This window comes from Poeciliopsis prolifica, unplaced genomic scaffold, assembly GCF_027474105.1.
Source record: "Poeciliopsis prolifica strain line A6 unplaced genomic scaffold, Auburn_PproV2 SCAFFOLD004, whole genome shotgun sequence".
NCBI classification, from domain to species: Eukaryota; Metazoa; Chordata; class Actinopteri; order Cyprinodontiformes; family Poeciliidae; genus Poeciliopsis; species Poeciliopsis prolifica.
The window spans coordinates 8,218,899-8,244,561 of NW_026562379.1; the positions used below are offsets into that span (position 1 = coordinate 8,218,899).

General features: G+C 36.5%; 1 protein-coding gene across 2 annotated transcripts; it reads right to left on the reverse strand.

Moving 5' to 3' along the window:
- Positions 1-1,435: 1,435 nt before the first annotated feature.
- On the reverse strand, positions 1,436-25,453 carry st3gal4 (ST3 beta-galactoside alpha-2,3-sialyltransferase 4). Of its 2 annotated transcripts, XM_055028909.1 has the most exons (11): positions 25,148-25,453; positions 19,258-19,329; positions 16,548-16,629; positions 16,188-16,277; positions 13,294-13,391; positions 11,897-11,960; positions 11,537-11,632; positions 9,400-9,589; positions 8,808-8,942; positions 2,039-2,191; positions 1,436-1,956 (listed from the first exon to the last, which is right to left on the reverse strand). In XM_055028909.1, exons 2-11 carry the CDS (start codon positions 19,277-19,279, stop codon positions 1,867-1,869), a joined length of 1,020 nt encoding a protein of 339 aa, XP_054884884.1. In that variant the 5' UTR covers positions 19,280-19,329; positions 25,148-25,453; the 3' UTR covers positions 1,436-1,866. The 2 variants fall into 2 exon arrangements, with proteins under 2 accessions (XP_054884884.1, XP_054884885.1); XM_055028910.1 differs by lacking the exon at positions 16,188-16,277.
- Positions 25,454-25,663: the final 210 nt, after the last annotated feature.

Genomic DNA, 25,663 nt, shown 5'->3' on the forward strand with positions numbered 1-25,663 from the left:
TCATCAAAACTTTCAGCTTGAATGATGAAAATGTACAGTGAATTTTACAAAGTGCTTTCTTTTCTAAGATTTTGTTTCTTTTTACAGCTGGTAAAGAGCAAATGCAGGTTGTAGAATGCTGAATACAAGTAAAAACACTGACATCTGTTTTTTTCCTCTAATCTCCATTCAAATCTTCCAGTTTTTGTGTGTATGTTGGGTGGGGGTAGCGCCTCATTAGTGGTGAAGACTTTCCCATTGCTTTAGGGTTTGCCAGCCTCCTTATGGAGGCTGACTGCTACCACTTAGATCATTACTTTGGCCTCCACAACTAGAAGATGCACAAACACAATAATTTTTTGTTCTTAAAACCTTAATATGCAATATATTTCTGGACCACTGAAAAAGTGCAACAGTAGTTATAGAGTTGAAACCAGATATTTACATACACCATCCATCCATCCGTCCATCCATCTTCTAACACCCTACCAACTGCTCCTCCACATACTCTATATTTTAAAAAAATAAATCAATTCTTCTCATTCTCTGGCAATAGGTCAAACAAAACATTGGCTTAATTTTCCAAAAGCCAAATTAGTTTCCTTAAATATGGACGCATCAGTAACAACATCAGAAAGCCCATTTTAACTTCCTGGCTGATGTGTTGAGATAATGCACCACTATTTCTTTATGTACTTTAATTATGATGCAATCTTTTAGTGAAGTATATCAGTTCCTCCGAAAGCAAGACAGACATATTGTTCCAACCCATGCTAACATTACCTCACAGTTGGAAGGGTGTTCTCAAGCTTACAACCTTTACCCCTTATTTTTCCAACAAATGTAATGATGGGTATTCTGGTGAAACACTTTGGTTTTAGAATCATCGAGCCAACGTGTTCATTATTTGAGTCTGTGCATGTTTGCACAGAGGAATATTTTTGGAATAGTCCTCACAGAGGAGCTTCTCAACTCATGTACAGGACTTGTTTGTGAATAATGTCATTCTCCAGCCAGCATTTTCACAAGGTCTTTGGTGCTGGATTTGATATTTATATTAGTAAGAAGACACGTTTATAGCTTGGATGGGGTTTCACATTTTCTTTAGTTAGTTTTGACAGCCTTCACTGTGCCCTGGTGCATCTTTTTGCTGTTAGCTTTTAGTACTCTTCTCCATTTTTGGGTCGGCCAAACTGTGGATTTAACTAAGTGATGGAAATTGTCAAATATAGCAAAATCCTTCAAGGGCAGCTAAGCATTTTCGATCATTCAGAATGAATATAGTTGATATCATTCTGAATGATGTCATTCATTCAGAATAAATAATATTCTAAGTCACTGGTAAAAATAAACTTTTGTCAAACACAAGTATGCTTCACTAAGCTGTGGCTGCTTCCTGAACAATGAACGCGATTGTCAAAATTCAGAAATATCAGTAAAAAAAAAAAAAAAAGAATTTCACTTAAACTTGTTTTTATTTGCAAATGCACAAAATTTGTAGACAAAAAAAAAATAAAAATCAGTGGAGCCTTTTTCTCTGTACTAAATAAATTACTATAAATCACACATGACAAATAAGCCAACTGCAGCTGGTATTTTGTTTAACCAAACAAAATAACTGAACATGAATCCCCATAAACTACAGTGAAACTAGGAGAACAAGAACTAAAAAACAATGCAACAGATCAGTTGCATTGTTTTTCAGTTAAAGATTGTCATGCAAGTTAAAAATTATGCAGAATACAAAGCCTGAGTGAAAACTTTATTGGCAAAGTATCAGAGAAATTTAGAGTGCAAACTCAAGATTCCCAAAAGGCACGTTGTCAAATTAAGATCCAAAGATCTATATTTGTGATAAATGTTATCAGATATGGGACTTAAGTATTATCACAAATGTGGGTGTAAGTAAAGAATGGCTCCTGAATCCTCCAGCTTTTTTAAGGCTTTGGCTTCGTGGTTGAGATCATGGTAGGAATTCTGCAACAGCAAAGAAATTCTATGTTTAGACAGACAGATATACTGAAGACATTTAAAATGCAAAACCATGACCGCCACCCACCTTCATGGATTTCATAGTGTCATATCCATAGTAGTGGATGGGTTGCCGTGGATTATTTGAACTGGGGTATCCAAATCCAGCGATGTGGACCACATCACAGTAGTTGAGTGCAACATAGACAGCAAGGATGCCAGTAGTAGGGTGAACAGAAATCTGTAGGAAAGGGGGAGAAATGGTAAGTGATGAAAAAATAAACAGTCACTCCTAAAGAATATCCCAATGTTTGGTCATATCCACCCTGACATCAGCAACAACAAGAAATTAATAGAATGAGTAAAGAAAACATATTGCAAAAAGTCAAGGAGGTGTGTATTTTGAAAAACTTCATGCATGATTCATGTTTTCTATTTACAAGAAGGATTACAGCAATGACTCATCTACCACTAGATGGTAGTAGAGAGAAACACTTGCTGATGCATTGAGCTTCTTGAACACCAACATCACCCTTGGAATGTGCTGAATTCAAAATATAATTTTAAGATTTTTAGATAAAAAGGGATTTTTTTTTCCAACTGATTTTCAGTCATGTTAAAGACCTTATCAAATATAGATGTTAGTACATTTCTCTGCGTCAAATACGACAATATGCTAGTCTTAAAACCACCAAGTAGGACATTGTTCTATTTAATAACTTGGAGGCTTTTGTATAAAACAAGATGCAAAGAGAATAGTTAAGAAAAATGGTTCAATATGCAAGAGAAATACTGGTTCAAAATAATTCTGCATATTTTTTAACATTTAGGGTAAGGTTAGTTTATCATTTATTTATTAACCAAATTAACATATGGTTGAAATGTTCCTTCCATTCTGTGTTTGAGTCATTTTACCAAATACAACAGGCAAAGAAGTCAGTCTCTGACTGCACAAAACTGTTCAAGACAAAGCTGAAAGATTTACAGCTGCAAACTAATTCAGGGGGCCTGAATATAAATGTAAACACTTTTCAAAATTTTTATATGAAAAAAAAAAAAAATCTTTCTGTTTCCCAAATATGGATCATTTGTATTATCAAAATAAATTAAATCCCAATAAAATACATAGAAGTGTGTGGGTGTAATGTGACAACTTAAAATGCTAAAGAGATATAAACAGTTTTGCAAGGCACTGTGCAGTTTATTTTAGTCTACAAAATATGCATCTCAATTCCAGATAGATTTGTGGTTCTGAACCACATCCACTGAAAACATTTTAAAAACCATCTGAATGCAAATGCTCAATAACAGCTCCACAAGAAAAATGTTCCACTGCCAAAAGCTGGAAATCAAACATATTTAAAAATTACTGCACATTGGACATAATTGGTCATATGAAAAGTGCAAGAGAACAATACTTGTGAAAGAAAATTATAAGGAAAACGAAAACAAAACTACAAGTACAAACACTGTTTGAAAGGAACAATAAATCAAATTGGAATGACAGACAGCTTGTCCTTCCGCTAACAGCTTGTCCTCCCCCATCCTCACAAAAAACAAAAACGGGTGGTACTTCCAAAAATACAGAACTGTGTCTGTTTAAATCTGTCCCGTTTCAGATCTGTGCAAGAATTAAGTAACCAATACAAATTTCAGAAATACAGCAAGGTCAGCCTCATAAAATAAGCATCACTTTGAAATAATAAAAGTCAGGGAGACAAAGGGCAGAAAATGCCATATTTCCTTTGATTCTTAGGGACTTTATTAAGCTCATAGAGGTTCTGTTTTTTGCAACTTTAGGGTGAAATCCAAATTTGGTGACTTTATTGAACAAACAAAATGACCCTTACACATATAACACTGATTATCTTGTCAAAACAGAGAAAATCTTTTGAAAATTATCTCAGACTTTTTGACCTCAGCTGGAGCTCAAAGTCCAGTTTTGTGTCTCTGCAAACTGCCACATTTCCAGTCAGCACAAAGGGGAAAAAAGTATTTTTGTTTAATCTGGAGGGTTGAACTGATCTGAGAGGTACATATAAGTGTTTTTTTTCCTTTATCTCAAGTTTTGGGTCCAGTATAAAACATTCAGAGAAAAATGATACTACAGGACTATCGGTCTAAAAAGAAAAGAAAAAAACTTTTTTTTCAACCATCCCTCATCTCAGACACGTATAGTCCCAGAATAAAGTTATGCATCATTTCTTCAGCATTTAACTATACGGTGCTTCTATGACTTGTTATGAGAGTAATAACTCATGCGTTTACAAGGTCAAATCATATGCAAAGTCGCTCACCAGATTCTACATCAAAATATTTGACGCAAAGAGAGGGCATGATGGTAGGAGGACCAATAGAAAATACAACAGCAACTGGCTCAGAAGATAAGTGATTTGGGAGGTGGGGCATCCTTATCTTTGTCAGGTTTACTGTCACAAAGTTTGAATCCAACAGTAATCTAGCAACTGAAGAACCGTCCCCCTCCCTGAGGAAGCAAAAAGGAACATGATGAAGTAAACAAGCTAAATCAGGCATCATGCTGAATGTTTGTTCACATGTGGTGTCAATGGCTAAATTACTGAACTGATCCATCAATATAACTGTCAGGAATTCAATATTTGCATTACAGAAAAGTAATTCAAATATTGAAGAACTTAATCAAAACTGCTACATCTAGATCTATTAAGTCCATTATAACCACAACAAAGTCTACCGACTGGATGTATGACAAACACATACATGGAGTGACAAGATGTTATGTTATTTTTTTTAAAGAGTCATTGTCCCTAACTTGTATTTGTTCTTCAGCAGAAATTAGTGAAACATTATCAAACTGTGCAGCTCTCTCTGGTGCTTCTGCTTTTGAAGTTATTGAACTGTTTGCCTGATGGCAGCATTTCAAAAAGTTCTTGGCGAAGGGCTGACAAATCTCTGGTGATGTTCAGTCATGTTTATCCGCAGGCAGTGAAACCAATTAAAACACAATTATATGATAATTAAAGCAGATCATCATCTGACTGTGAACTGGATTTTTTTTTATAAATGTCCTTAAAAAAAAAAGAAAAGAAAAGAAAACTAAAGACACTGAAGGCAGAATGACTGTTGTTTCATGGATAGGTCAGTCTGACCTATCCATGTCAGTGTCACCTTGCAGACGGACACTGCAAGGTGAATAAGTATAGCCTTAGACTGGTAATATCTCTTCCCTCTGCTGCTTATCAAATGGTTCTAAAAAGGGACTTTGTTGCTGATAAGTTACTTTGTCCTGCTGACCTTGCTGATACACGTAGCATTCTTTACAGTGGAATGTTTCCCCGTCCCTAAAGGCGATATCCTGGCTAAGCTAACACTCATTTACGCATTTATAGGATATGGTGGATTTTTTCCCCTTTCTTGCTGTTGAATTAGTGAACCTGATACACCGATATATACATATCAGCAACTGGTCAAAAGTCACACTTTACCTTTATGGATAAGCATTTGCAGTAACAGTAGTATAATTTTTTTGCACATTTTTTGAAGAAAACAAAAGCCGGGCATTATGTTCATCCAACCATTACCTAACACACTTGATTTAGCGCGGCTGCGAGGGGTGATGGCGCCCATATCCAGCAGTCACAGGGCGAGAGTGAAATACTGGACAGATCAGCAGTCCGGACATCACATTGAACTATTTACAAAGGCCAACTGAACCTGTATTTGTCAGTTAAAAAGCTTCAGGAAATGTTTCTAAACTTTCTTGTTTTTCATTCAGCCCTAGATCAACCACAAAATCTCAAGATTATCGGAGCAAAACCCAACCCAAAAAGAGATTGTCTCTTTTTTTTTCTTTTTTTTTTTTCAGAAAAAAAAAACACAACAACAATAACAAAAAAACCTGTGGATAGACTTTCTTGAAAAGTTTTCAAAATGATCTCAACATTCCTCCAGACTTGTTGATAATCTTTCAAACACCTAAAATTAGCTGCTACTTCTCTGTAATGCCAGTATTTTTAATCGGAACATCTATAAAATACTATTGCTTTTACATCATACAGAGGGTATTAAGCTAAAGAGATCAGGCAACGTTATTCACAAGGAAAAAAAGTTGCTTGATGTCAGCAAAATATTAAAATCATTAATAAATATTACAAACAAGATGCTTGCTTTGTGAGGTAAAGTGAGGCAACATTTTATAAAAACAGGAGAAGTATTAATCCATGATAGAAGGTGGCAAGACAATTTAACTTCTTGGAACAAAAAATGGAAAGAAAGGGACTGCTTAAAACATTTTACAGCTTTCTGGTACCAATTATTAAACAGGGGTGGTTTAATCATGCTTTGGGTTTGTATCACTGCCAGCATGGTAAACAATTTTGGAACAGAAAGCTTTAGAGGCAAACAAAAATGTGAGCATTAAAAAAATAGAAAGAAGAGACAAAAGGACTTTTTCGGTGTAGAAAAAACTTTTACCTAGCACAAAACATTCATAAGATAAAGAAGAGCGGCAGAACATTTACCTTCATGTCTTTTGCCTGTTAAACAGCCGATGACAGTAGGGCTATATAACTCATTTTATTTATGTTATTTCAGCTTCAAACAACCACATAAAGATCTATTTAATTTCCGCATATTCTGCTTTAAAACAATATTCTTTTTCCAATTTCTCTTGACTGGTGATCTGCTCAGAGAAATAACTGCACACGTTTAAGATGACTGAATTACCTTTTCAGTGTGCAGAGTCCTGCTAGTGACAAGATTATCTGACTGAAAACTTTCACAGAAAAATGTTGCCAATACAGCCTTTATCAAACTTTTAAGACATGCCTCTTGAAAAAGCATCAATCTGAACAGAACATTGTGGTTAATACACTTTGGTATCACTGGAGTGTGCAACAACAAAAAGTCACAGAGCCAACTTGTTTCTAGGTGAATCACATGTGTCAACATCACAACATGTGCGCGTGTGTGGGTGTGTGTGGACTAAAACGTGTCCATCTCTTGAGATCAGCTTTGTAATAGTGGTGGTGTGTGAAAGTTGCAATGGACTAAGTAACAGGGGGAAAAAAGTAGTTACACGTGAGGCTTCAACACACCAGAAACTTCCTTCCCACTTGGCACAGACGCACAAGAAAAAAGGCTAAATCAATCACAGATTCTGCAAAATAAATAAATAAAAAAAAATGTGTTATGTAAAATTCAAAACCTTAGTTTAGAATCAAGTCCCTCCCCTTCCAAACACTTTAAACCAGCGTCTTTCAACTCATTCTTCCTGCCCACATTCCTCACACTTTGGCCCTTGCTGGACAGTATGTGCAGATGTTGCAGAGCTCCTGTTGGGTGAGCCCGCTGACTGCCTGTAGGATCCCCGTCTTCCCACTGCTCACCCTTCTCGTGCACCAACCACTTGTGTTTGTATTGCACTCCAAAAGAGTAACACCCCCTATTCACTGTTCAACAGAAAGAGTCCAGAACAGAGGGGATAAGCAGAACCAAAACAAGGTACACGAGCATTACGAACCAAAGTAGTTGTGAAAGGAAACAAGAGAATTCAGTCCAAATATGTGTAATGAAATCCAGCTTAAGGCCCAGGATTTCCAAATCCGATCAGTAAGGTTTACACAACAGTTGCTCTTTCATAACCATGCAGTTAATCCTTCTACTTGTATTTGATTTTGTAGCTATTGTGTCTATTTCTTTAAACCATTAATCATAATCATACATCTGGGAAAAATTGGCCCCAAATAAGGAGATTTACCACAAAATAATTAAATAAAAGAGAATACATAGGTTTGGCACTGAAAGAAATTTTTAAAAACAGAAGCATCTGGTTAAAATTTATACAAAAATCTTGCTATGAAACTGAATTAGTCATGGTTTTACTATGTGGCCCCAAAAGCAGGACGCACTAATGACAAGCAGAAGGTAATCTTCACCATGTCGTACTGTATTTATAAATACAAAACTTCAACTTTAAATATTTAGCCAAACTTTCAAGCAACATGTGTTTCAATGTGATGTATCTACATAGTTAAAGACAAATTACTGGAGAAACTGTGGCTAATCAGGGGATAATCCATCCAACCTTCTTAACATTCATGTGGGAAACAGTGATCAGCAAGCAGAAAACAAAAAAAGAAGCAAAAAGAAAGAAGGTTCTTGTGGGAAAACTGGAGTTTAGGATACAGCTGAGCCACAGCATAGCCATCAAATGGTGCTCATAAATAATTGCTTACGAGCAGAACAGATTTCCCTCAAAACAGACAGTATAGATCTATTTATACAGTAGTGAGTTTTCAATATATCAATGTATAAGAGCACGAAAGTGTATTTTTATACTACTGTTTAAAGAAAATTATGAGCTTATCATGCCTTGTAACAGCTCATTGATAAAAAAATATCAATGGTAATTTAATATTAATTAATGCAACACACAAACTTATCAGCCTCTTGCAAACTAGTCTGGGACTTTTACTGTTTTGGGATTAGTCCATAACTCTTAAGATTAGCAGATGCCTGTATTTGCAGTAACGTGAATAAAGATGGATTCCCTTGAAGCACTATTTGCATATGTTACTGAAAATCAATCAGGATGTACTTCTGTATACAAGAAACAACAATAAAAAGTTTTTAATATTTGCAATTTTGTGTGTTTTGAGTCCCTTTAGGAAATGGAATAAAATTTTAGGCCTAAATAAATAAATACTTTTGAGAGTTTTTAGTCTGGTAAAATGACTAAACTAATCAAATTTGACCAAAACACAAGGCAACAATGATAATTAATAAATAAACCTGAACAATATTTTAAACAAAGGCTTTAAGTATAAGTTCATAATTTCCATGATACTATAAACACTTAGGTAAAAGAAACCCCTCACCTGTTTTCCCTTTTGAGAAAGAATCTTGAGAAGTTTATCCGCCGTCTGGTGCAGAAAATGGGGGTCCAGCACTCGGATTTTGCTTACATCACCCAACCAGATTTGAGGCGGGGGTTTCCAGAAACCTTTCCTAACCTTTGAGGGCAACAGAGAGAGAGGGAGAGTGAGAGAAAAACAAAAAAGAAAAAACAAAAGAGGACATTATAAAAGCAAAAGCTACAGAAAGATTCATTTGCATAAAAAACATCTACTCGCTTGGAAGAATCATTTAATGTACGCAAACTGAGATGCAATTTAACCTAATGTCTGCAGGCCACTGAATCGATGTGCAAATTAGCAAGTAATGACCCTGCAACTATTAGTGGTAAGAAGCCGGAGATGCCGGGAGCAACAGAGTGAAGGATGTCTGTGATGGAAACACCATTAAGTCTGAATAGCAGTGGCTTTGCCCAGGTTTACCCTATTTAGTACTTCTTCCAGATATGCAAGACTTTAGAGAGCATTTTGAGACAAAGAGGAAAGTTGAATAGAGTTAAAATGCAAGTTTGGGAGAATGTCCATGCTCTCACACACACATACACATATCTCTTACCCTTTTTTCATTATAGATTATCTCTTTGAGCCAGCGTAGGTCTTGTTGTTTGAAAGGCACTAGGACCATGAGTGTGTCCGGGTCATTATGCAGCGCAGGGTTATGGGAGGCGGACTCAGGGTAGAAGAACCTCATGGTGGTCTTGTTTCCTACATCCTCCTCATAGCCTCTTACAGGAGCATCATTCAACCTAAGGCATGAAAGAATTCAGGATTTGAATAAAAATCTTTAGTCAGAAATGTTTTTTGAATGATGCTCTTGCACAATGCATTTCTTTTAATCAGCTCCATTTTTTTAAATCATGTTCTTTCTTAGGATTCATTTTGTTTTCCTCCTGTCTTAATATATACCCTTTTTCACTTCTGATGGAATTACAACATCTTTACAGTCCAACACTTCCATTCAAGTGGCTCATGCCACTTTAAACTGAAAGCTGAAAGCAAAGCTCTGCATGAGATTTACTGCTACAAAATGTTATCATTCGTGATAAAAGTCTAAATAAATATATTTAAAAACTCATTTGACTGTTTTAATTAAACAATAAAACATCCCAATCAAAACAACCATTTTTAAACAATAAAATACTGTTGAACCATGACAGTTTGCACTGTGACTTCACAGCAAGATAAGGTGCTGCGCTTAAATATCTGACTATCACTTTCTCCATGGAGATTGTATGTTTTCCTCATGCAAGTGTAAGTTCTCTCTGGATACTCAAAGTTTCTCCCACCATTCAAAATACCCATGTTAGGTTAATTTACTGGTCCAAATTGTTCTTACATCAAAGTGTGTGTGCAAAGTTTTTTGTAAACTAAACTGACAACAAACTCAAGTTTTTGCAACTTTATGTCTACCAGATATGGTTATCAATATAAAACCAATCCTCTCGATTTTTTTCTTGAGATGGTCTTTGATTGTCACTATTTTCAAAATATTGACTACCAAACGTCAGTTTGATTTAATATCTCAATTGACTACCAAAGGTCAATTTGATTTGATGCATCAGTTAATTTTTAACACAGTAGGGAAAGAGAGTGTGCTCCTGTTTTACTGGAAAAAACAGTAGATGCATTTTATCAGTTTGAAGACATTTTTGCCATACAAATCTTTCAAAGTCAAGCAATGGTAAAAACACTACCAATCAGTGCACAGTCAAATATTGTTTGGCTGGTAAATAGTTTGCACTTTGAAAGCTTAAGAAACAAAAGTCAGATTTTATCCAGCTGAGTTTTCACACAAAACCACCACGATGACATCAAACTCTTAGGCATGCACTGGATTCTGTGTGGCAATAACTTTAGTCTACTTGGCTGGGAAATCATTAGCTTCTTGGAAAAAAAGGAAAGATGTGAGGGAGGAGTAGAAAGGGGCTGTAAGGGGAGAAAAATGCCTTGTGAACCGACCAAAATCTGCTTGTTCAAAGAAAGTTTATAAAGACTCTGAAACTCTAACTTTACAGCCTTGGACTAAACATGTGCATTCAAAGCCTCTGATTTTGCCAAATTCTTGGCTTTATCTTGGAATTTAACCTCTACACTATCAGAGGGAGTCTGTCAGCATCACGTGGGAACATGTTTAAATACATTCCATTACTCAATAGTTTAACTTTTCAGTAAACTATTTAGTGATCTGAAAAATCAAAAGTTCTTAAATACTTTTCTCTACCTTTACCTGTGCTATTTTTACACCTCATTTTCAGTCCATCAAAGCCTTTTGCTACAAGTGGGAGTGATGGAGAACATAAAACTTCATCAGTGGAATTCAGTCCAACATTTTATGTTTGAGTTGTAGAAAAAAGCTGTTTTCTAACACTTGACTAGTTTGTCAAATCTAACCACATTGTGCACTGAACTCCTTAATGGGTTGGTGGGTATTATGCAAAATTGACTTTTATTTTCTTTCTTTTAATTCCCTCATCAAATACATACCAAGAATGTTGTTTTGATTCTCTCTTTTTTGCATGTTTGAAAGAAAATGGAGGCAATAGTCATGGTCTTGTAAATGTTTGAACGCTCACGTTTCAAAAACAGAGCATACGATTGTGGCACCATTAGTTTTTGTCCCAGGTTAGAAGTTTGTAGTTTTTAGCTAGAAAATAATAAATTAAGAAAAATTAATTAGTTTGAGCTTTGCTTACCTAATGACAACATCGTATTTATTGATGACGCTTCCCAAGGAGCTGTTTTTAATGACAAATCCATTGCCAATAACTGCACAGGTTCTGCATTCAAGGCTGAGGAGATAAATTTCACATTAACACATCTGGTTTCAAAATGGGCAAGTTCTGTGGCTAACAACTTTTCTGTCTGCCAATTGGAAACAATAGGGTTCTAAAAGCAATACATCTACCAACATTGACAAATACTGTCAAAAACATCTAGTTTCTTGGAATCTATGAGAAAATGATTTTATAACCAAATATCAATTTTAATACCTAAAATATCCAAAGAGTGCTGGGAGCAACTATAGAAAATTAGCCTTTTCTTGCTGTACTTACTTTTCAATTTTGGCTGGCACATGGTAATTGGAAGAAATAGCAAGAACTTTGAGCAGCAGCAACTCTTGGAAAGAAGAAAGAAAAGTTACACAATGAAAATGTTTTACAGTTTTAAAACCTCAAAACAACAATGTACATTGATAAGATGAAGTTCTGTAAATTTAAAGAGAAATTATTGATGAATTACATGTGTCACAATAGCAGCAATCAAGTGCACACACACAGCATTTGCATAGAAGACGGAAGCCTGCACCAGAAGTGTTAAATTTGTCATCCAAGTTGAAACAAAGCATGTATAAGCCAACTAACATTACTTGACAAAGAATTTATGTCTTTTGAACTTTGTTATGTTTGTTCAGATTAAAACCAAACACTTCTGCACTTTTCATCCGGCTCAATATAGGCTAGATGGATCAAAATGAAGTGAAAATAAAATAAATGGTTTTCTCAAACTCTGAAAAGTTACAGTCCCTACTTCTTCAGCCCCCAGATTTAATATGCTTGTGGAAGCATCATGTTCAAATAATTTAAAGTTATGTTACTTGGGCTCCAGTTCAATAGAATGATTTTGGGCTGCTGAATACAAAACAGGAACACAGGAAGGGACATTGAGTTTGATAAATTATCTGGGAAAAACAAAAGAAGATAAAACCAGAGAGACGACACTCCAGAGCCGCCACTGGGTCTGCTGCCAGGCAACACTCTCAACTATGCCGTTTTTCCAAAGTAGATGACTAATTTACAAAATGTATTTACTTCATATCTAAAAAGTTGAAAACACCTAATTTCTGAATCTTTCTAAACTTTCTTGTAATTTCTTACAGTGGTCAGTTGATCAACAGTTTTTCCAAATTTCCTGAATATTAGTTTTCTTTCCATCTAAAAATATACAGCAGAGGAATAGTATCTTCAAAGCAGAAGAAATCCAACCTGAGACATTATGATAACCATATGTGGAGTTGTCTACTTATAGCTCTTTTTCATGCGAGGGTGTATTACAGGCAGCAAACATTTGAATCTTCAAGCTACAGAACTGTGGAATTAGATCACTTCAAGAGAAAATAGCAAAATCAGGGGTGACAAAATGTTATGTTTACCTTCTTTTTTTTTGTTCTCCACGAACAAACAGACCAAATCAATATTTTTTTAACTTCAAAAGCTTGTTGCTGACACCAAAACTGATTTTACATGTGAGATTTCAAACACAAAGAGAGCCAAATTAATGGCAACAGAAGTCTTGGAAAGATTCATGTCTAACATCCCTGTAACTAAGTTCAGCCAAATCATTTCCAGCAACAGCTAACGGGAAATATTTATGAACATGATCATCATGAGGATGATGTGAGAAAACCTGAGCAGACAGACCAGAGGAAAGAAGACCAGTGCATAATACATACCACTGCCTTTAATGCCGTAAGGTAAAGGCAGCTTGGACAGATGCTCCCGCCAGAAGAAATCCTCCAGTTTCAGAAAAAGTTGTGTCTGTCTGCTGATGCTGCATGAGAAGTACAAGGGCAGGAATTATAACATGAAAAAACTCTACCAGGCTTCAGCATTTACATAATTTATATTAAAATATATGAGCCACGCTTAAAAAGATTGTTTGAATTTTTGAAAAGTTCTATAACGTTTGTGATGACACAATTTACTATTAGATTAGAAAGAACTATTTTAATCCCTCAGGGAAAATCAGTTTCCAGCAGCAGTACACCAACAGAAAAAGAACTGCTTTGCAAAAACTATATGACAATAACACAGAAAAATGGAAAATATAAAAACAGGAAAACATATTCATAAACATCTTTAAAAACATGATATTGAATGAGAGTGCAATAATCTTGCCAGCCATCTCAGAAAGTGAAACTCATGGAAAGAGATACATTCCAAGCATTTGTTTTTTTGTAATTTTGGTGATCATGGCTTACAGAAAATGACAACTAAAAATTCAGCATCTCAGAAAATAAGAACACTGAAAAAAGTCATTAATGGAAGTCATCAATGAGACACCCCAATTACTTAATCAACTCAAAACATCTACAAACATTTCCTGACCCTTTGCAAAAGTTTCACTCTGTCAGTGGGCTACACAATCTTGCATAAGATTGCTGACTTGACAGATGTCCAGAAGACAGTCACCAACACCCTTAATAAGGAGGGTAAGTCATAAAAGGTCATTGTTGAAGAAACTGGCTGTTTAGAGTTCTGCATACAAGCATATTAGAAAATTCAGAAGAAGGAAAAGTTGTGGTCTCAAAACAGGAAGAACTGCAGCCTTGAGAGGAGTGTCAAGCAAAATCCATTCCAGAAGAGCCACGACTCAGACAAATGCTTAAAAAAAATGGCCTCCATTCCCATGGTCAAGTCACTCCTGCACCAAAGACAACTTCAGAGGCATAAAGAAAAAAGAAACAGAACTTATTTTTTTATAGTTCAGATTTCTGTTTTCAGATGAAAATAAATTCTGCATTTGTGTGATAATAATATCTCTCATGAGAGATCCTCGTGTTGCTTGAAATAGACCGTGAAGTTTCCACAGTCAGTGATGATTTAGGGTACTACTGCGTCTGCCGGTGTTGGTCACCTGCGTTTTCTGAAGTCCACAGTTGACAATTTCTACCAGGAAATTCAAGAACAGATATGCTTCACCCTGTATGGAGATGCTGATGTTATTTTCCATTAGGAATCAGCACATGCCCACTGCGTACGGTACCACAATCTTCTTAAATAACCCTGGTGTTCCTGTTCTTGACTGGTTGGAAAACTTTCCTGACCTTTAACCCTATAGAAAATCGATCGGTTGTTAAGACCCAACAAGGTAGATGACCTGATAGCTATCGAAGAAATCTGGGCTTCCATTACACTTACACAGTGCCACAGCCTGATCAGCTCTCTGTGCCACATTCTTATGGATGCAGTAATTGATGCAAAAGGAAGCCAAACCAAGTGTTGAGCCACAGAATTGTACATAGAACCTGTCAGAAGTCTGGAATTGAGCTACAAAAACACATTTTTTGGTCTAATGTGATATTTTAATGTGTCTCTAATGAGACTCTGACATTTGGGCTTTTACCTGTAAGCCAAATTTATTAGAACTGGAAACAATTAAAGATTGAAATATTCTACTCTGTGTATTAAATCTATATAAAATGACCACTTTTTGAGATGCAAAAAAGAAAGAAAACTCTTTTTTTATTCAATATTGTCATTTTTGACATGGTATATTGCACAGTATTCATTACCTAGATGTGCTTGTCATCTAATTTCCAATTAGGGTCGACTCAACCACAGCATGACAGTTACACCAGCACATGAAAACCTCATGTGCTTGACATATACCTGAACCTGATCAAATGTTCTTGTAACCATTCTTAATATTAACCAGATTCATGAGACGATCAACAATTTACATGATGTCATTCAACAGCAATTTTCCCTCTTTAAATTGCTTCACTTATGGCCTCTGCTGACGAGAGAAAAAGAAAAGAAAAAAACATTAACAGAGCCTGTGGAGGGAAACATGGCAGATTGTAATACGTAAAACTAATTATTTTCCGCATTCACTGGCATCAGACTGCAGCATTTTATGATCTGCAGTCTTTGACAGAGAGTCTCCCAGACATTAATTATCCACATAAGGGAGCTGGCTCCCTGCAGGACATCCGGACAGACCTCTGTAGGAGAGGTTTAATGAGTGAAATCTCTCAGTGATTGCCAGGAAAACCTTCTCATGAGTGTTAAAATGCAAAAACAATGGGCAGTTAATCTTAAACTAATTGCATGCCTTTTAGAGATTCTCAATTTGAACTGCTTCAATTGGAAAACTGTGGAATTTTTTTCCATTGTTTTTTTCTTTCGGTCTGTTCGAAATAAATTAAAGCCCACCAGGCAAACAAGCACCGATCCTAGACGAGGTCGAATCCCTTCACAGATCGTGACCATATATATATTTTCTGAAATCCTACAGAAATACCAGCAATCCCTTGACATTATTGAAAGGAATGAATAAGGAATGATGACATCAAGCAAGGATGTAACTCTTCCATGCAATTCCATGGAAGAGTTTTCTTTTCTTTTTCTTTTTTTTTTGTTTTGTCTTATTCATTCACTCTCAAAATTGCTTCCGGAATCCATTCGACTTTCGACTGTCTGGATGGAAACTCGTTCCTTAAGGGTGTGTTTTGCTCCGGTTCTTCCCAAACATGCCACCCATTTGTTCCTGTAATTGAGTGAGTGAGGAGTTGAGGGGGAGGAGAAGGAATGGTGCAAAAAACACAAAAATGCCATTACTCACTTAAGGTTAAGGCTCTCCCACTTTTTTTGAGTTAGCCAGCCTCCACACAGCGACTTGCTACTGCTCAGAATCTCACTGGGACCACCAGAACTGAAAAACACAAATACCACCACTAAAAAACTGCTGCTGAAATCCCAAAGAAAATGTGTTCTAGTAATAGTTTCCAGATCATTGAAAAAAAGTGCAGGAGTGGGTACTTATGAGGTTTCATTTTGCCCCCCCAAAAAATGCTGTCTGATCAAACTGTGGGATGCTTTCTTAACCTGAAGTGACTCAGCACTGTGCAGGCCTTGTGAGATGACGGTTTTACCAGAAATGGGCAGCATGCAGAGTGTACGACTTCAATGTGTGTTGAATTACCTCCGGAGTACAGCGTAGGAGCAGTAGTATGTGACAAAGGAGATGAAGAACACGAGAATTGGGAGAAGCCTAAGGCACCATGCTGAAGTGACAAAAAAAGAAAAAAAAAAGTTAAAATAAAAGTACGTAATATATATTTTATTATATCTTTACGCCACTTTTTCTTTAGTACAGTGAAAGATAGACAAAAAAGTTAAACACCTTTGCCACATAATCTGAGCAGGTGTACATTTGTGCCAACACAAGTGAAAAGAGAAACTGAGATAAACTTACTGGTCTTGTAGTATCAGTGGCTATTTAGAGTCACACTTTCAAGATCACACAGTAATATCCACATATTTGAGTTTCAGGTTAGAAGCAAGGTGGATCTTTTGACTGTTGGTACAGAACCTATTAATATCTTTTTGAATTCAGGCAAACTTTCAAGAAATGCAAGCTGGACCACTAAAAGTCTGAATCAAAAGCTAATGGGCAGATTGAATTTGATTCACTTGTTGCTGGTGGAACTGGGTTTCGAGCAGGGGCAGCAGCTGGTGAAAAACTCTTGATGGGGCTGATGTGCCAATAAATTGCCCTCCTATATCCTAGCGTATTTGTGAAAATGTCACCACATTGTGACGGTGCAGTACAAGCAGATAATGTGGGGGGAAAAAAGAAAAAAATGAAGAGTGCTTCTCTGCCTTGTCCCTGTGCAAATGAGAAACAACCAATCAGAGCCAGAAGGGTCTTTGCACTGCTAATATGTGTGGTTGTGCTTTTAAGTAAAAGCCTTCTATCATCATGCCTTCTTTTTCAGGCAGTTGAGTCTTTTTAGGTCCCTGGCACTGATGCTCCTACCCCAACAGATGACACTGGAGGAGTGAACACTCTCGACAGACATGCCGCATCTTGTTGCAAGCCTTGAAAGATAAGCTTTCTCCAGAAGTAGTCTGCCATGTCCTTTTATGTAGATTGCATCTGCTTTCCAGTTGGTTGTCCACATGAACACCAAGGTATTTTCTTCAATCTCCTCCACCCAGTATCTTCAGAAATCTACAATTAACCCCTTTGTCTTGTTCATAATGATTTTTAAACAGAAAAAGAGAAAAGCAATATATTAACTAAATACACAGAGGGACAAACACCCTTTACAAATGGGTGTATGTAAAATCCTTTGCATTGTTACTGAAGGTGGAGAATCCAGGCTAAACTACTTATCTGCTATTGCTGGCTTTATTAAATTTATCACCCTGGCAAGCCAAAACCTGGCATTTTCAAGGCAGGGGCAAAATTCAGAAAGTCCCAAGAACATTAAGTGCAGCGATTCTGATTGGCCAAATGTTTATTACTTTCCCCTAAAAACCACACGTGATTGGTTATTTAGTTTCCTCTCAGCTGTCGTTGTTGCCGTTATTAAATGTGTCACCAGGGTGAGCCAAAACCTTCTGGGGTCTTCCAGTCAGTGGTGAAATTTAAGAGTGTCAAAGACAGGTTCAGTCGGGCCAAATGTTTATTACACTCCTCTAACAACCAAACACGATTGGCTACTCAGCTCCACTACTTGGTCGCTATCAGCTGTGCTAAAGAAAAGAACTGAGTTGGTTAGGAAAAATTTACTGTTAAATTCACTGGTTCACACAGCAGGATTTTAAAATTGTTAGCTGATTTTCAAACCCTGAGAGAGAAAATTGGCAAATACAATTTTTAATCATGTTTAGAAAACATTTTCAGATTATGTTTTTCCCCTCCTCATCAGGAACGGTGGCTCTCCAGTGCCCCCTGTGGAACAGCCGCTGCTGGTTTCAAGATTTTTGCTTTTGATGCAGTAATCCAGGGGTCCCAAAAGTCGGTGGTCGAGGGTCGGCATCCTGCATGTTTTAGTTCTCTCCCTGATTTAACGTACCTGGATCAAATAATGGCTTGTTAGAAGCCTAAGAAAAACATTGACATTCTGAAAAGGTTGTCACTACCACCTGGCAGGATGCCATCCCTCTAGGACAGGCTTTGGGGACCCCCTGCAGTAATCCCTTCTACCTAACCTAACAGAAAGTCTGGCAAATGCCATTTGTAGAAAAGTTCAAAATCAACATTTGCAAGAAATTGCTACAAAAAAAAAAGTTCCTATTATTGAATAAGAAAAAAAGAATTACCATTTTTCCTTAATTAACAAGTCACACATTTTTTGGCCCATGTTTTTGCTAGTTCTGCAACTTATAGTATGCTGCAATGTCTTTTTATGACGCATTCATTGACTGTTGTGTTACATGTTAAATTATATTGACGGAAATGTGCCAAGGAGTAAACAAAACCATCTGCAGCTGCAAGGAAAGCTAAGCGCAGACTGAGGATCAAGTCCACACAAAGGGCACTTAAAAATTATGCTGCCAGGAGAGGTCTGTCAATGGTGCAGTTTTGTCTCCGAGCTTTGGTAGTTGCCAAGGTGATCAATAGAAATTACTTTCGGGCAGGCCTTCAGACAGCATTTTACTGGCGGAGGAGACATGTCCCTGGACATCAGTGTATCAGAAACTGCCAACAGACTTCCAAACCAAGCTCGACTGGTTCCATTAGTTTTTTGAAAAGCAGGCAACTGAACACAACTTGCCATCATATCATGTACTTAACATGGTTAAGGTCTCCTTTACTTTCATTTGTGAAAATTAATGTTAATATCCCATCAAGTCAGACATCCAAATCTGATGTAATCCCAAGTGTTACAAGAAAATCTTACTTTTAGCAGTGCTCTGGAACATCTTCACATCCTCCTAGGTCTGCTCATGTCTCCACAGTGCATGATCTTACCCTGAGTGAGACAAACAAATAAAAAATATTTAGATTTACTGGAATACTGTGCTCTCTGTAAAAGAATTCTAGTAAAATCCAGTGTGCACAAAACACTTAAGATTTTTTGGCACTAGTGGCCTCTGTTGAACAGTAAATTGTCAGGAAAGTAGGAGGAGAGAGAGGAAGATAAGCAGCAAACAGCATGCAATTGAACCGAGGACAACTGTGTCGAGGATCACAACATTGTATTACATATTTGGTCTACTACCATATGTACCTTGAACCTTGTATTTTTTCTACTGACAACTCATGTGTCAATGTCCTCAAATCACATTTGACTATGTCTTGAGCAAAATGCATCTTGCGTAATTCTTTCTTGACAGAAAATTTTAATCTCTAAAAAAGGGTTGATTCACAACTAGCCTATTGCTGCTAATCAATTTCAGTGTTCAATTTCTATTTTGGGTTATACAGTATGTGCGAGTGTGCTTGTTATGTTGGAATAGAAGTAAGATGCTGATTGCTGATAACACATCAGAATCACACAATTTCAATTATTTCTTAAGTAAATTTTTCAAACGATAAATATGTTACATTGTGTAATTGACAAATTTCTAATAGACATGTTATCTCTAAACGGAATTAACTTATTTAAATATATAGTCTTTAACTTAGGCCATGTAGTTCTCTAAGACCTCTTCGAAATTATCTCTTAAAGTACTAACAATACAGTCCAATTTTAATTAGATCGCCATCCTGAATGTAAAGTAAACCCAAAAGGTAACAATAGAAGCACAATAGCTGAGTGCTTGAGATACAGTGCTCAAGGCAGGCCAGACTGGGAAAAGAGCACACAACACCGCAAGGCTCTCTGGATAGTTGACTGAAGATGTTTGGCACCAGCAGAAAGAAATATTTAGGGGGGTCAGAAAAGTTCTCCAACAAAGGCATGCTTAAGTTATTTCTGTACATCTAAGGATAAGTCAAGACAGTAACATAGACAGACAAATTGAGAAAAAACTAACCGCAATAGTCAAATAGCTATTTGGTGGTAGCTTCACAACCCGTATAGAAGAGTCATGTAGCAACCACAAAATAGTACAGAGAAAGTAATCTTGTCAAAGGATCTCAGAACTGAATTTGTTGCTAGTAATTCAGTAATCTCACTGACACAATAAAACCATTTACATGATCTAAAAATATGAACTACTGCATTGCATTCTGTGGAAAAACTTTTAATAATAAATATTTCTCAGACTGTTTTAAATCCCACAGCATTTTACAGTATATTTTATGTAGTTAAATTTTGAGCCAGTCTGAGAAAAGCACCCTTTCATACCATTTGCCCTCCTCTATAACATCTGATGATTCATTACCAGAAATGATAATAACTTCACTAATAGTTCCTCTTTTGAAGACAGATTTGAGGTAGGACCACTAGAAATTTACTCAGGTAGCAGATTCTGCCACCTGAGCTGAAGATCGCTGCAACTCCTCCTGGTTTTCTGATTAATCGTCTCATTACCAGGCTGGTCAGTTTTGATTCAAAGGTCAATCTTGGAAGGTTTGCATATCTGTCTCTCTCTTTACAATTTTTAAATGATGGACAGTGAATCACAGTAGCTGTGTTTTCTTTTCATTAATCACAAAATTGCACTAACTGAAATTACAAAAATTTGTTAATTTTATGGAAAAGGCATCAATTTAGAAAAATCTAATTTTTTAAAAAAAGTTGTTGTGCTAGGATGAGGTGGTTTTTGGCCGAATCAAAACAGATGCATTTCAAAGAATTGCAATGGAAACAACTTTTTTGCATCATAAAAGACACATTATCAACAGCCAGATGTTACTAATGGCAAAAACGATAAAGAAGACGACAACAAGAAGTATAAACATAAATTATGCACGTTTGTGAAAGTAATGTGACAAAGTGTGGAAAAATGCAAGGCACCATTATACCAGGAATAGGAAATACTGTGAGGGCAACAGGGCCTCTCATGCAGTCTCTGTACAGAGCATACCTTCCTGACAGATTGTTTTGCAATTTATTAGATTGATTCTAAAGAGGGTAAGGTTCTGGCAAAATGCTTCAGGACTGTCATAAAATATGACCTTCAGTGAAAAGCTTGCTCTTGTAAAACTTGTTCTCATCCACCAGCTGCTATCATTAAAGCACAGACGCACAGAATAATAAAAATCTTGTGTTCTTTCAGAAAAGAGATTCTAAATATCTAGAGAGGATTTATAATCCGCGATTTTAATCCAGTCAAACACACTTAATCTGGTGACCACCTGACATTTTGAGCACTGTGATAGGAAAATCTCTCACTTTGACACACCCATGGTAATGTCTTAAAGCATCTGCGTGTGCCAAGGCATCTTTGTGAGCCCCCACCCCCAAAAACAAGAAGTGCAGAAAGTACTGTAGATGTCATAGAGAACTTGGGCATTTGTCTTGACCATGGTGTCCCAGGAAGAGCAACAAAACTGTGCTGTTCTTCTACGTTAATGAGAAGTACAGCTGATTGACAATAGCTGTCAATTAACTATGACAGCATCCTAAGCACTTACGCTCATCACGCTGTCTCATATTTCCTTTCGATGTTCTAAGTGTTTATGATGAAACAGTGTTTGTTTTAAAGCATGTATTTCCAGCCAAATCAGCAAGTGTTGGGTGATATGGACTTATGGATTTATCACAATATTCTGGGTTACTATGCGATAATAAAAAAAAGTACTATTTATTAACTAATGATCGCAATCATAACTTCCTAAACAAGTACTGCTCTTGAAAATAAAACACCCTTTTCTGATTCAATTCATTCAGACAGCAGCCACATAAAGAAGTGCGATTTGTATCACTAAGTAGGCATGTCACAAGAAAGCAATTAATCCCATAATAAATTAAAACAACCTCCATTTCCATTTGCATTGTTGACATCGGAGAAAAGTAGTGCAAAAAAAACAAACAAACATGGTATTTATCAAAATAATAAATTCTTATTTATCATCATGTCAAAAGAAAGTTATAATGAATGCCCACTCATAGTAGCAAAATTTTAATTTTTACTCAAGTACTTTTAACTGCTAAGGTCACATGTGCAAACAAAATACATGTACATTTGCTTCACCTGTAAATTGAAACGTGTTGTAGGATTTCCATTTAGCAGCAGTTTTGGCTGTTATCAAATGACTGTCAGGCAGCTACATGCCTCTGTGTCCATGCTTGACCCAACAAGTTCCACAAGATATGAGAAAAAAAAAGAACACTTCAAAAGATTTAATCAGTTTCAATGTGGTATATCCTTATTTGCAAATATGCTTATGTTGTAAGCATATTTGCTTACAACATAAGCAAATATGCTCAGTGATCTATTGGAAAAATAGAGAAAGTAATTGGAATTCATATTGCCCAAATTTTAGATGTTTCTGTCACTGTACTAATATGACTAAATGTTATTTTAAAGTAAGTGGTGGTATTAATTAATGTTATTTAACATTTCTGAATTTTTAAATGCATTTGTAATTTGTGTTTCTTTTTGTCCCATCTTAGGTGAAATAGTTTTACATGTTGAAGCGAACATTTAAGAAAATAATCATAAAATGCTGGCCATAAATCAAGCAGCTCTAGAAATTCGGTGAAGTTTCCATTGATGGTTGACCCTTTTCCATTGGTTTTGTACTGTTCACTCAAACATACCACGGAAAGGATAAATATCTTCAGTATTCACCATCCTCATCTACCTTTTGCACTAAACAACATGTGATTTACCCGAGCTGTTACTGCTTCTGATTTGTTGTTCAACAAATGGCTGCGAACATGCAAAAGACAGTAAGAGATTCCTTGGTTACAGGGTGTGTTTAGACCTCATTTATAAGCCTGAAGGATGTCGTTTTGAAAATGCAAGGAGCTGCTAAGCTGCTGCTGGAGCAAAATACAGAAAGATACTTCGATGGTGAATAAAATGCCTTGCTGCTAAACAGGAAATGTCATAACATTTCCTGTTTTGGAAATGGTATTACTTCACCTGCTGTCTCAGCAGCAGGCGAAGTACTTTTATGATTATTTTCATAAATAATGAATAGAGGCTATGGCCTTTATCTATTCAGCAGTGGCTTTATCTAACTCATATAAATTATGAGGCACAAGCAGTAAGTTATTATATTGAATTTAGCATTGTTATGTAGATTTATGGTTCAAGAGTTTTTTTGCTTTTTTTTTCTTTCAAATTGAAGTTGATTGAAAAAATCTTGACAACAAAGTCTGTTGGTGAGTTCATCATCCAAGAGTATGCAAGAACTAAAAGCTTGACAGATGCAACCAGAAGATAATTTGACTCACTGACTTGTTGATTTTGACTCTAAAACTTAGTAAAATTAACTCTGAAACTTTGACACTGCCTATAGAGCACATGTTACCCTATTTTTGAGTGGGACCAAATGTTATCTGAAACAAAATTAAATTCTACTCTATAGGTGTTAGTGACACTTTGTTTTTCACTGTGATATGGACCAGATCCTTATCAATACTGCTAAAAGAACTGTTTGTCAATTACTTGTTCTACTAAGTTCAAAGTACTTAAGGCAGTGGTTTCCAATCAGTCTTCAAGAACTACTGTCCTACAATACAATAATTTATTAGTCTCCTGTAGTAGAAATTTGTCTAGGAAGCAGGGGCACAACTGCAGAACAACAAGAACACCACACCCAAAAAGGACAATAGCCTTAAATACAAAAAAGAAAAAGTACATAAAAACACACGTCAGATCGGCAGTACATCCCCATAGCCATTTCCATTCACATACAATGCATCTTCTACATGTTACTTTTGATCACCATCGGGGCCTCCTATTACTCTGTACAGGCACCGCTCGTCTGGCATTTATCAGGCTAATGGAGAGTGGCACAAACAAATGTTTGTGTTATACCTACACAAAGGAAGCCTAAACCTGCATGTTTTAGAGGAATATCTTTCCAGGACACCAGATTCTAATTATCGGATGATTTCTTGCATACTCTTGTTATCAAGTGATGCAGAAGACTGTTAATCAGCCAGTTATATGTGACAGCTGCATGTGGCAGCAAGGAAACACCTAAAACTGAAGGACAGCAGTCCTTGAAGACCAGGGTTACAAACCATTGCCTTAAGGGACCATTATGGGAAGACTAATATAAAAGTAGAGATCCATCAGTTTGAGTTACATCTGTAATTAGGTGTTATTCCAATACATCTTCATTTAAAACCACATTGGACCCTTCCTCCTGTTATGGGAAAGATGGAATATGTTTATTTTACCACCATTTACATTTTAAGATTCTTTATTCTAATTTCCTGAAAACATCCTTGAATTATAGGTGTAGGTATTGTGGACAAAGTCTGTTTATTGGGAATCTAGGCAACGATATTTGTTTTAATGACAATGCCTCACTGAACTGCTGCTATAGGTATGCCAGGGCAGTCAGTCCCCCATCAGCAGATGCAAACTAAACTTTCAAACCCTTACAGCCATCGGGGGGGACAAAAATACATTGACGTTTTATTAAATAAAAAAAAAAATTGTAACGTGTTTAAAATTCCATCCATGGGTCAATGTTTGTCTTATCTTCTATTCCACCCAACTCGTTTCTGTGTAACATTAACTATAAATAGTGTTTATAAAATAAAACTGCTTGAGAATTGTTTTGCTTAAACTGTCATGATGCGATCAAAATAAGTTGATATTTTCTTCATCCCAAGCTCCCTATACTCCTACAAAAAAATAAAAAATAAATAAATAAAACTATTCAAGCGACTCCTTCCTGCCCAACTCAAAGGGGTTCAAATCGGCTCCACTTACCAGCGAAGCTGCTGGGCAGATGCGTCCTAATCCACGCAGAAGACCCTCTCCGATTAACAGCAGTTGATGTTGCAGCCAAGTTCACGTTGCTTTTCTGAGGGTCCTTTTTTTTTTTTTCTTTTTGTGGGGAAAAGCGAATGCAAATAAAAGGCACACGCCTGACCCTTTTACATGCGAGTAGAGGATGCAGCGAAGACTCAAAAAACGCTCGTCTCTTCACGAACCGCAGGCAGGCTCACACCCTGACTCTCTGCGAGCAGAAAGCGGTTACAGGAAGGCAATCTTGCTCTTAGCTGCGAGATCCTCTTTTCTCCCCCCTTCTTTTAGTTGGCCGAAGGACGCATGCGCACCCAGACACCCTGGGAATGTGAAGTTAATCAAAATTCTTGGGAAACTGAGCGAATCCAAAAGTCATGCATAGAAACACTAGATGGTCACAACAATAATAGTAAGAATAGTAAAGTGACTTCAAATTAACATAAAATCTAACGGTGTCTCGCATTTATGCGTCATTTA